Genomic DNA, 13,623 nt, shown 5'->3' on the forward strand with positions numbered 1-13,623 from the left:
GCTTTTTATGTTTAAAATTTAGTATCAAATAATTTTTATGAGAATTTTTTCTCAAAAATATTTTTCAAATCGGCTTTTCTTTGGTGGAAGTTCTCAAAATTCATATAAACAAATACAGGTTCTTTTATATGTTTAAAAATCTAATTTAAGTCTTGATAAACCTGCTGTATTTCGAAAGCTGAAAAGCTTGCTAGGGACACCAATTAAACTTTTTCTTGAAGAAAATTCCGAGATATTAATCAGAAATTGTAGAAAATATGTTCTTTTGGAATCAAAAACACTTTTTTGGAAAGTCTCATTCAGAAATTGACCAAAAATTCAATACAAAACCGATTTTGCTTATTTTGGGCAAATATAGAAAGCTTAAGAGATTCCCTAAAATTTCTTTTCTTCTTAGAAGATTAAGACGAATAGGGGAATGTTGGCATGGTTCACACAGAGTGAACCTTCAAACAACGCAAATTTCCTCTTTATTTGCAAAAAGCTAGTTCGTCATTTCTTAACCATAAGATAGATAATTATTAAGCTTATGAAACGAGAGGAGAAATGGTAAGTCAGCTCTTTGCAAACAAAGAGAAAGTTCGCATCGTTTGAAGGTTCACTCTGTGCGAACCATGCCTACATGCCCCTAATGTCAGCTTTTTTTTTTAGAGAAAAAAAGAGCAAAAGCAAAAGTTTCTCCAGAACTCTCCCAAAAATCTATTGGAAATTCTTAAAATTAGATTTTGTACAATATTTCTTCTGTTAAAAAAATCACCATACATCCATTTTTAATCCAAATTAAATAATTTTGAACTTTTGGAGAGTTTACTTGTACTTGTACCAACACTCATGGCGGTGTTGTTTCAACACTTATTTCCACACTCATTTATTTAAAGACCTTCTCTCAATGTGTACACGAAAGCCCCAAAAAGGCCAAGATTTTGAATTTGTAAAAGTGTCACAATTGCTCCCCAACTTGCTGGAGGGGAAGGGAAAGTTTTGTGTTTTAGAAAATTATTTCACAAAATTAAAGTTACTTAAATTTGCCAAATAATATTACTTGTTATTTTCCTTCAAAATAGGATAAGATGGGGTAATTTGGAATCATGTATATTTTGGAACTTTGAGATTTTCTCAATGTTTCAGATGATCAAAGAGAAAAAGTAAGCCACGAAGAAGTACAAGACATTTGAGAGCAATTCTTCGCTGTTTTTCCTTTTGCCATCTAAAACTTAGCCAATCTCAATGTTCCAAATTAGACATGATTCCAAATTACCCTATCTTACACTAAAACTCACTAAATTGCGTTTCGTATGCATTTTATACCACAAACAGAACTGGCAAGGGATTCGAACCCGGGACACTTGATTCAGATAGCGAGCACTATATCACTTAACCCATTTCATCACTGAGAAAAAAAAGAGGCTGCGATTAACTTTTTTCGTGATAACTTTAACACTTTTTGGGTGTAAAAATATATCAACATTTTTTAATGTTAATTTTACACCTTTTAAGGGTAAAATCAACATGAAAGAAGGGTAACTTTAACCCATAATACACCTAAAAAGGGTAATATTTACACCGTTTTCGAATCAATAATGCAGGGTAAAATTAACATTTCCGGAATGTTATTTTAACTTTTTCGGATTTCTCTCAGTGATGTTCTAATTTTTTCAAAATTCCAGAGAGAGATAAAGGAATAAGGAACAAATCCTCGTTATTCGTTCTGGTTTACCAACCATTATTTAAAAAGAAACTTTCGAAAAGTTTTAAGCATGGAGATTTCCAACTTGATAACATCCATGAATTTTGTGTAAAAATCCAATAAATCCCATGAAAACACGAATTATTTATCATCCAACACCGCCCTTTGGGCAAAATCTCTGTTCCACGAGCAGAAGTTGTTGTGCAATCCAATTGGAACACAATCAGTTGCAATAATTTCTGTTCGTCGAAGCGCGGATTTGTGTGTTTCCAGGGAAGTTGGCTAACGATTACCTTAACACTTTTTAGCACCTCGTCCAAATATCAGGTTCACCACCAATTAATGAGGTGTACAATGAGGAAGTTGCTTCGACCATCCACATAATCTCATACGCACATTTTTTTTTCTACAATATAGGTGTACTTTATTTCATATTCTCACAAATAGTTTTTTTTCTTTATTTATGATTCAAATTAAACGACAATTTTTTTTTATAATTTTTTTCTTCCTTATCATTATACAATACATTTAATTATTACAATTTTCGTCCGTTGAACAATTTCACAATATGGCCATAAAGTATCTCAGAAAATTATAAACTTTACTTTCATTTTATCTCTCTGTCTTCTTTTCTTCCTCCTCGAAATCTAATGAGTTTGGTATCATCTAAAAATGTTCTTTTTATTTTTAAATCTTTTTTTTCTTGTTCTTTATTACCATTTTCACTTTTACAACACGTCACATTTAAAATATTTTGTATAGATTTCTTTTTTTGACTCTATCTTTTAATTATACCTCTATTGTATTTATTTTAATTATTGTATTCATTTTGAAATGTTTTCCTTTTATATCTCAATTATGATTACATATTTTATCAGGACAAAATTACGATACCAAAAAAAAAGTCTTGAGAATTTTGAATGAAGCAGAATTTACAGCATCATCTTAATCATGTTTTTTTTCTTATTATCTCTTGTTTCATTTTCTTTTTCTTTAATTTGTAATGTCTTTTCATTTTTTTTTAAATATTTCTTTCCACTAGATTTAAGTAAAATTGTGTCGGTCTCAAAATAACGTCAATGTAAATTTTTAAATTTCTTTTGTAGACTCATATCTCTTCACTTCATTTAAGTATAATAAAGGCAAAAATGTTGTTTCATTTTAGGCAAAAATTTTACGGCTAAGTTTGTATATTTCCATCTACTATCTCTTTTTTTTGTTCTTTTCAACCAAAGAAAAAAACACCCCATCCAATTGTCAACATTGTCGTCATTTGTATAAGAAAAACACATCCAATTACATCTCAGTTATATCCATTTTCTTTAAATTCTAATTACAAAAATAGCCAATAGAGAAAGACAAAAAAAAATAAATCACAATCACAGGCACTTTAAACAAAAATTGAATTCCGTGTAAATATATATTTAAAAAAATTAATATTAAAAAAAGAAGAAATTAACTCTTGTCAAGAAATAGAAAATTAAAAACATTTAATCAATTATATTTTCTACCCTTTATTTATTTTGTTTTTAATTCAAAAAGCACAATGAGACTATTAATAGCACTTGAAATCTTTCTTTTTTTTCTTGTATATCTTGTCAATATTGCAATTAACTCTATTCATTTCACATTTAAAAAACTGTAGTAACATTACAATTGCACAAAAATTCATAGATAAGAAACTTTACTTCTTTCAAAAAACTTTTATATCATCATTTTCCTTTACATAGAGAAACTTCCGTATTTCTAAACAATCGAAAAATTTACGAAAGAATGTAGTATCTCATGTTAGAATAAAATTTATTAATCCACAGTAGAAGCGCATGAAACTGAAAACTGCAATAATGTATAACAGTTCCACTAGGCAACCCCAATTCTAGCAGTTTGACATACTTTCAGAAACATTAAATTTTCAATTTTATATTTTACTGAGAACACAAATACCAACTGCTAGAAATATTGTTTATTGCATTGATAGCAACCGAAATTCTAGCAGTTAATTAACTTGTTATGACAACAGATAAAATATATTGTTCCATCTAATTCTACGAAATAAAACTTTGTCACAACTCCTAAAAAAATCAGGTTGATTCATTATTTTTGATATTTTAACATTTTGTTTAATATCAAAAATGGTATAAGATTATTGCAGTTTGGCAACCACTGCCAACAGGAAAGAATATGAAGTGCTTTTCTCACGAAAAAGACAACTAAACCACTAGAACCAAGCTTGTTTAATGCATTTGTTATTCAATCAAGAAGAAAATATGAAAACTGCTAGAATTATCTTTTTCTAGCAATGCTAACGATCGAATTTCTAACAGTTTATCAACAGCATGAAAAGAGATAATAATTAGTTTCAGCTAATCCCACGAAAGAAACTTATTAACAAACTTTCTAAAGAATTATAGCATTTGACATTCTAGCAATTTTATCATAAGTCATCACCGTGGTGTCACATATAAGATTAACACTAAGAGTAAGAAAAGACGGAAAGAGAGGCGTATAGTATGCAAAATTTCAAATGAAACAATACGTGTGTTAGAAAGAGTACACTCTAATGGAGTAACACGATCAGTAAGATATTACTGTTCGTATTAATTGTTTTCTGAATCGCATTACAGTATTCGAGCAATTTTCCATGCGTGACAACTGTGATTCGGTCAGTTTTCGAGCTATTGTATTGCTGCAAACTTTGTACGTAGTGGGCAAATGCGAACGAGAGGCAGTATAAAACAATTGCTCTTTTTGCCGTTCTCGCAGTTCAGGAAGTATTAATCTCAGTGTTAATCCTAAATGTGACATAATCATCAAAATGGTACTATATCATAGCAGTTTGGCAGTAAATGTCTACAGCGAAGATAATACATACCGTAAGTGCGGGTCTCCTGAGAGTAACTTTGCCACCCTCCTGTTCGTAAACTTTTCTTTACTTCTAGAACTTAAGGATAACCTTTACCGATCTGATCCACCATATCTGATAGGTGTGGACCCTTCTTAAACATCAGAATTAAAGCAAAGCTTACGAGCAGGAGGATGGAAAAGTCATCCGCATTTACGGTAATGTTTTGTACTACATTCTCGAAAAGCTTCAAATACCAAACTGCTAGAATCGGACTTATTTATTACACTTGCTACTCAAGGAAAAAGAAAACAAATATTGAAACTGCTAGAATTCGAGTTGAAAAGATCAAGTTACACGGATTTCTAGTAATTTTGTCAAAAATCTTAATTCTAGCAGTTTGAGCAAATTTTTGATAGCTTGATAGCCATCATGAATACCTAATTCAACAACCATCTCAATTGTTAGGCCAAAAATATTACTTATTTGCTCTGTTTTCATGAAGAAATCAAATGTAAAATGCTAGATTTAGGGTTGTCTGTTGTAGCTGATAAAATAATTACCTTGAATTTCTTCGATTTTTACACGAATTTTATGATTTAGTTGTTTTCCACAATAATAATTCTAGCAGAAATTTGACATAAGTGTAAAAATAAAATGTACGAAGAAAAATAGAGGATTGCCAAATGCAAATGATAACCTAGAACTTTGAAAAATTCTAGCATTTTGATAGAGTATGTCTAATAAATTTTAATTGAAGATAACTTTAATTCTAGCAGTTTTAAATAGGGAGAGTGGAGCAGCTTTAAAATTGAGCCTTTTTCTCCTTTTTTTCAATAAAACTGGACCTTTTCACGATATAATTAAGCTTCTCAAACGAATTGCGAAGCTAAATTACATCAGATTAAGACACAATTCCATTTTAAAACTGGAGCAAAAGCCCAATTTCAAAACTACCCCAATTCAAACGTGCCCCACTTCCTCCTACCGTTGCATTTATTCGTATTAACATTTAAGTTTTAACACTTTAGGAGGTTAGAAAATAAATAAATAAATAAATAAAGTATTTATTCAATTGTGGAAACATTAAACAACGTTATTGGAAGTAAACCAAATATTTTGCTATAGAATTTTTTTTCTTTCTGCGCAACTGGTTGTTTTTTAATTTACCACATTTTCAGTGGTATAACATTCATTTGAAATTATTGCTACAAAGGTGCTAGAAAGAATCAAATTCAGAATGAAAATGTTAAAATATCAATTATAAAATGTCAATTATTTGCTCTAATTGACACCTTTCCGGCCCAAAAACTGATTTTTATTAGCGACAGCTTGTAAGGTATTACTTTTTTAACATTCGCCAAACTGCTAGAATGAAGATTGTCCATTGATTATTAATTTTTTAACAAATAATTTTGGAGTATGGAGTTTTAAGATACTTTTTCGGAAAAAGGAGCATTGTATTGTACACAGCAGAATTTTCTTTTAAAACAACTGCTAGAAAACTGCTAGAATCGCGCAATTTCTGGGTGATTAACCAACTTCTACATCGCCGAAACTTATTCATATTTTAAGCAGCATGTAAGTTAATATATTCTCTTGGCATTTAATATCAAACTGCTAGAATGAACATTGTCCTATTTAATCAGTGTTTAAAGCAGTTTTTTTTTCGTATTTCAGTTAAAGTTTTAGTACAGTCAATTAAGGCATTCATTACTAATTGAGATTCCACAATCAGTTCTATTAATTTTCTCTATTCAAATTCCATATTTCTTTTTTTCAAAAATGTTTTGTAAATATTTTTGCAATTTTTTCATGACTAAATATTTCTTTTAATGCAACGGCGTAAAATTTTTTAAAAGGAAATTTCTTTAAAGGCACTGGAAAATCTAAAATCCAGGCAACTTTTTTCTTGTAAACGACTTTAAGAAAATGTTTATTTTTTTATTAAAGTTTTGTATTACATAAAATTTTTTCGGTCACTTGTCAAAGGCCTTATCAAGTTTTTTTTCTATTCATAATATATAAGACACACCAAATCGATTGTGAGGTTAAATAGAGATCACTCTCACAATCATCAACCAACAAAAATGTATTTTTTTTATTCATTTATCATTCAAATTACTCTCACTTTCATGTTTTTCTTTAATTATTAGATTTTTTTTCTTGTAAAAAGGGAGAGAAAAATTGCACAATATAAGCAAAAATTTATGCACAATCAAATAACAAAGCATTTTGTTTTATTAAGCCACTATCAAGTAAGCATTATTTCATTTCACAATTATCAGCAAATATATTATCATTTCGCTTCTTCATTTTAATGTTCCATTATTTTTGCTTTCATTAAACTTAAATAGGAGTTTTTCCTTTTTTCTCTTTCATTTTTAAAAGTTTTAAAAGTACCACAAAAAGGAAGGAGGTTGAGGGAAAAAGACGAAGGGGTTTCTTTTTGAGAGTATATTTTTTTCAATCATATTCCAACTATGATTATAATTCATTATTTAAACAAGATACTACTCTTATTACGATTAGTTTATAGTAGTAATTTTTTTTCTTAGAGATGTTATTAATTAAAACGTTAATAAATGAGAAAATTAGCCCTCTTACTTTTGTTTGGAGACTTTTGAGGGATAAAAATGTTATAGGTTATGTAGCGATAAAAAATTCTCCATGGACATGTCCGAGAGACTCCATGGACGTGTCTGTGGACAATCCACAGATTCTCCAACGATTTTGTCCCTAAGCAATAAATTTAAGGAAGAAAACTTCTAAAGTGAACGATTTCTGGTAAACTCAAGTAGACGAGATCAAATTTTCCTGAGGACTGTACCAAATTATTTCTTTACTACCTATCCCTATAACCAAACGGAGCGGAATGTCATTCAGAAAAAATTCCATGTTGGAAAATTTTCCTTAATAATCCTTCTTGCATATTGAAATAACTCATAAATTGCCTGTCAATTTTCATATTTGCTCTTCTGCGTTACATAATTTTCCAAGAACAAGGTAGGATAACTCCAACGAAATTCCACAGATTTTCATAGGAATTTTCTTATTAAAAAGAAGAAGTCTAAACCAGGATCACTTTTAAAATACCTGGATGACAAAAAACATCCCCGTAATTTTTTTTACAAATATTGAATAAACTGTTTGTAGCAATAAATTTAATATATTCAGACAATTCCAAGGATTTCCTTCTTTTTTTCCTTCAAGCCTGAACACTAAGCCAACGATAGCCGCAGACCTTTTCTATAGGGAGCTTTTCTATTACGAGTAATGCCGTAAACCTCTTAATAAATAAAACAACAGCGTTTCGGAGCAAAAAAACACCAAATTTTCAATTGAAATCATCTAAATTTTTCATAGAAATACTGTTGGAAAAAACAATGGACTATTCCGTGGATTTTTCTTACGAATCCTCCTAACATTTCATAATAGGTTTTCCATATTCCATATGATTTCTCTATCACCAAGACAAATTAAAATAACTCATCGATTTTCTTAGATTGAGATTTCAGCGAATTTTTACAAGAGATTATCCATGGATAATTCAGTGGAGAATCCTCAGACATTTCCTAAATGAATACATATCAAGAAGTATATTCACTTGATTTTTTATTAATTCAGTTTGTGGAAAATTCCCCGAAACGTGAGGCATCTGCAACTAAACTTCGAATAACATTTCCACTTCTTTTAGTTATAGGGATGAGTAATGTCGGAAAGAAAAATACTCAGAGCTCCAAAACATATTGTTATGAAAATCAACTGGAATTCAAACGAATTCCAAACAGTTTTGACATCATTTCTTGATCATGAAGAGGGAGTGTAAAAATTCATTGATATCCTGAATTTTCAGCGAATTTTCACAAGAGATCAATGGACAGTCCAATGGATAGTCCACAGACTTTTCCAATTTAAAAAAGGTCAGTAAATGTATTCATTTTGAACCTTACTATTCCAGTTAGAAGAAACTTCTACGAAATTTGCGGTATCTACAACGAAACTTCCTATGGAATTTCTGGATATTTTAGCTATAGGGTTTAGTGTAGTAATGTCAGAAAGAAAAATAGAGAGACATCTTTAATATATTGATAAGAAAATCGACTGGAATTAAAACAAATTCCGAATATTCTTGACATCATCTTGAAATCTTCAAAAACGTTTGAAAGAATTCATCGATCCTCTAATTATCCATTAATTTTCACAACGGATAATCCATGGACAATCCAGTGGATAATCCTCAGACATTTCTGATATTATTACCAATCAGCAAACACCTATATTCACTTCATTCTTCACGTTCTGATTAGGGAAAAATTTCGCAAAATTACTAGCATCTATGATAAAATTTCCAATGACATTTCCGAGTATTTTATTTATAGGGATAAGTGAAGTACTGTCTAAAGGAGGAATACACAGAGACCTATAGGAATTCCCAATATTCTTGACATTGTTTATAAATTGTCAATCAAGAAAAACTGAAAGACTTCATCGATCCTCTTAGAGCCCAATAAATTACGAGATCGTACATGGACAATCCAGTGGACAGTCCTCAGACATTTCCTATACCAAAATGAAACAGCAAATAAAATCACTTCAACCTAACTTTTCACCACCAAAAGTCTCCAAACGCAGAAATTGAGATTAAATTACCAGAAAAAACCTCTCTAATCTTCAAAGATACTTCTAAGAATTTTTTTGAAAACAAAATAAAAATTGTTCAATTATCTTTTTTTGCATTCACAATCAAAATGGAAAATTTTACACTTTCCATTGTCCTCCTATCAAACATTCTCTAACCATCATTTTGTAGCTGCACTTCTAGCTCACTTCTATCTCTTTTAAATATTCCAAAAAGTTATTATATCAACTAAGAAAAAAAAAGGATTGTAAATTTAGCATAACCTTAAAACAAGTAATTTCACGTGTTCTTCATAGTTTTGTTTTCCTTACATATCTAGAGAATGGATAAAAATAAATCATTTTAATAAAAAAAAATCATAAAATTTCCAATGAATAACGCAAATATAGGGGAAGTTTTGGGAGAAAAACAAGTATACGAGAAATGTTTGCAGTTGTTTTTTTTTTGTTTTGTTTTGTTTTTTCACTTGCAATTGTCCTACATTTCAGAAGTGGGATAAATCAGTGGATTTAGGAGACCGAACTAATGGCATTGTGCGGTGAGCCCATTTGCGTGAGAACCTTATCGAGCCACTGAAGTGGTCCATGTAGATGTATTTCAATCCAACATGGCGTCGAAGTGACATCTTGTCGATGGTACTCAGCCCCCCATCCCTTGACAAAACTCATCCGAATCGTACACATTTTTGTCAATTCGTACACCGCCTCAAAGCCATGATTGACCGATTGGGACAGCAGCTGAGCAAATTCCTGATTATTGAAGATCTTGAGTGAGCATCCGGGTGGGATTTTGCATACGGTACTCGGATGAAAACCATGATGGTGGTTGCAATTGCGACTTTGTACAAAAATTGCTGAATCCGATAGGCATTCAGCATAGACTTCACCCCCAACATAGCAAAGATGCACACCCTTACCAATGTGTCTTCGGGTATTTTCAATTGTACTATTGCGATTGACATTGCTGAGTTGCCCCAAACAGAAGCGCTGACTATTGTTGGCCGGATTTGTAAAACCGTCAACAATAATAGAGTGGGATGTTTGATTTGTTGGTGCTAGACAGTGAAATACCTCACCAACCCTACAATTGAGCTCATAGTAGGCAATACTAGCCCAAAATGGTGGTTCCTGATATCTCACCGGAGCCACCTCACCCATCTGAATATCCATGGCAGCATCAGTGGGATTGTTGCTATTGGCATCTTCAGGTGGGCTATATGCAGGTGGTGGTGTCTCCGGTAACGATCCATACGGACTGGTGGGATTTGAATTGACCGAACCCGGACTCGATACCGATGACAATGGACTATTTGGGCTCATGTGAGACGTAAAGCCTGTACTTGAGTAACTCACATTGTGAGGCATTGTGGGTTCAGCCATTGACTGAAATGGCAACATTGAGTGTCCTGGAGCAAATTCTGAATGTCTTGGGACAAGTACAGGTGGCAGCACTGGACTTTCCACCCTTTTATAGTGATACGGATTGATACAAACTTCCTTCTGTTTTGCACTAAATGGATACTGACACGTTTCCAATGGCTTCAGCTCATGATGACTCTGGAGATCCGGCCACCTCCAAACACGACAATAGATAACATGTGGCAATCCTTTGCGATGGGACACCTACAAAATTATTTTATCAACTTTATCCAAATCTTTCTAAAAGACCTCAGTAATATAATGTATTCTATTTTACCTCTTTATTATTTTACTTGATTAGCAATCTAGAGAGAAATAGTTCCACAAAAATTTGATAACTTCACGAGCGGTTTGTGTCTGAGCTAAAACGTTTGTTTACACGATTAATTAATTTCGTTTACACGAAAATAACTTAAAGCAATTGATTTTCGGATATGAGTTAACAGTACATAACCCGTTAATTAACGGTTCATTACCAACTGGAACCGGTTTAAACTTGTCATAAAAATCCACGACCTTTCCAACGAGTCCATGACATATCATGGACATGTCCTAGAGACTCCATGGACGTGTCTGTGGAGAATCCGCAGATTCTACAACGATTTTGTCCTTAATTTTGTCCTGGCGTCTACACACTAGTAGAAGTTTCTTTTTAAAAAATGCATTTTGTAAAAAATTCTGACATTTCTGCCTACAAAGATAGGGGAAATTTTCTTTAAAAAGTCATTTTTTTAAAAAAAAATCTACTAATGTGTAGACGCCAAATAAATTTAAGGAAGATGACTTCTAAAATGAACAATTCCTGGTAAATTCAAGTAGACGAGATCAAATTTTCCTGAGAACTGTACCAGAATAGTTTTTTTACTACCCATCCCTATAACAGTTGACAACATTCAGTTTTAAAATACGTTCTCTACAGCTATATAGGTAATATAAAAAAAAGTTGTACGTTAATTGCTTATAATTTGGGACAGTTTGTAATTTTGGACACTCTTAGGGTAAAATCGGACATTACGGGAAAAGTGCCCAAGTGCCCATGCATCGTACGATCCTAAGCTTCGCAATGACTAAATTTTTCTTATGTTTCTCTATAAATTTGTAGCTTGTCATTTTTGACACCAGTTACCCTCAAAAAATGTTCTGTGAAACTGATTAGAAAAAGTGGTTAAAAAATCCGATCAATACAATAGGTATAATTCTTTGACAATCACATTTAATTGACTGTCTAAATGCAGTGATAAAATAGCTTTCCAAGTGTCACAAAGGCATTTCATTGCAAAATAGCATAAATGTGATATTAGAACACATGATACCTGTTTGAAACAGTTACATCAAGTAGATGAATGTTCCATCTAAATTGTGATGTAAAATTTCTTGTATCAGAGTGTAGTGTTTACGGTCAAAATAAGGCGTACGTAGGTGGACAAAATTTTGTACGAAGCTGAGCAAACCGGGGCAACTTTGTAAATATGATGGAATATGATGGAAATGAAGTCTAACCATTATTTAGAATATATTTACACTAAGCCGTCTCTCGGCTAATCCTCAGGTCTGTCAAGGCCCTAAGATTAAAACCTAATACCAGCTTCAGACTGAAGTTTTAGGCCAGCTCCCGAAGGTCTCACAAAATCTAAATAACAAACAATTTTGTTGATTTTTCAAATTCTAATGGATAATTTTCCCTTAATATCCAACCCTATGCAAGAATTTTCTAAAAAGTCTTGCCTAATAAGGAATTAGAGGATTCACATAATTTTCGTTAAGCCTCAGGTCTGAAACCCGTATAAGATGGTTTTCAAATATTGCAGGAAAGTGAAATAATTTAGATGTATAAGATTTTTAAGGTGTTGAGGCTAAGGGAAATTTTCTGTGCTTTGGAAAGTTATCAGTAGCGCCTGTTTAATTTTTGTACAAAATTTATGAAGGACGAAATGTGAAATACGAAATTATAAAATACGAAATGTGCAATACGAACATGTATAAAATACGAAATGTAAAATACGATGTTTCCATATCCAGTTTGTCGGTCCGGCTGTCGCCAGATATAGAGGTCAAACGGTAAGAGACAGCGCCTTGGAACTTTCGCCCCCCCCCAAACACATAAGTTAACCCAAGCATCGTTAATATGCCCCAAATTTTCCCCAGAGCGCCCTTCCCCTCCAAAACCATGTTTTCTTGGGATTGTTCGAAAACACGTTGTGCGATTTCTTTTTTTCGAATATGTTTTTTTACGGCTTTTCGAGCTCAAATGTCAAAAAGGCTCTTGAAAGCGTATTTATCAACAATTGGGGTCATGTTTGGGTTCGTTGGAAAGGTCTTGAAATTTCTTGACAAGCCTGAACCGATTCCAATCAGTTATGAACCAGTAATGAACCGATTCATATCCGATAAGTAATTTTCGTCTGAAAATCAATTTCATTACTCTTAAAATCATTTTCTGGGATCTTTCGAGTGAATTACAAATCGGTTTAAATCGATTAAGAACCGGTAAACGGTATAACATCTAGGGGGAACTGGGGCAGTAGTAAACTGGGGTAGTTGTAAACACTGTGATTTTTTTCATTAATTTTAAGACTCCAGAGGATAAAACCCATAAGCATTCATAGATACCATGGGGATGCATGTCCACAGATGAATTGGTCAATAAAATCCTAATATTTTAAAAATAAAAATCATTTTTCCCGAAAATGTTGATATTTCGATTATTTTGGTCATTTGGATTTCCACCTGGAAATTAAAAACTGTAAAATAATCGAAATGTAGCAATACCAGTTCTTTCCTATATCTTTTAGGATTATATTAATGCATTTGCTAGAGAAATTGAGATTCTCATTATTTCAAAAGAATTAATAATTGGTGAGAAAACAGCATTTGGGGTAGATGTAAACAGGCAATTTCAATTTCACAAAATGAGTAGGTTAAAGAGCGGGAAATTGACCTTCATGCGAAATATCTATAATTCATAGATTACTAAAAAAATTAATGGTGTTGTGTTCAATAAAAAGTCACATTATGTCAAAATATGGGGAAACTC

The 13,623-nt window shown here is 32.0% G+C and overlaps 1 protein-coding gene across 7 annotated transcripts in view; it reads right to left on the reverse strand.

The window, feature by feature from the left end:
- The window catches only part of LOC129807812 (protein mothers against dpp), a 242,094-nt gene that overhangs the window by 190,109 nt on the left and 38,362 nt on the right, over positions 1 to 13,623 (reverse strand). For 6 of the 7 annotated variants that reach the window (XM_055857321.1, XM_055857318.1, XM_055857319.1 and 3 more), the window contains one exon: positions 9,594 to 10,793. The exons of the other annotated variant lie outside the window; for it this stretch is intronic. In XM_055857321.1, the coding sequence (XP_055713296.1) occupies positions 9,681 to 10,793 (1,113 nt within the window). In that variant the 3' untranslated portion in view covers positions 9,594 to 9,680. Of the gene's footprint in view, positions 1 to 9,593; positions 10,794 to 13,623 lie in introns of those variants that run through there. 7 annotated transcript variants of the gene reach the window in all.

This window comes from Phlebotomus papatasi, chromosome 3 (assembly GCF_024763615.1).
Source record: "Phlebotomus papatasi isolate M1 chromosome 3, Ppap_2.1, whole genome shotgun sequence".
NCBI classification, from domain to species: domain Eukaryota; kingdom Metazoa; phylum Arthropoda; class Insecta; order Diptera; family Psychodidae; genus Phlebotomus; species Phlebotomus papatasi.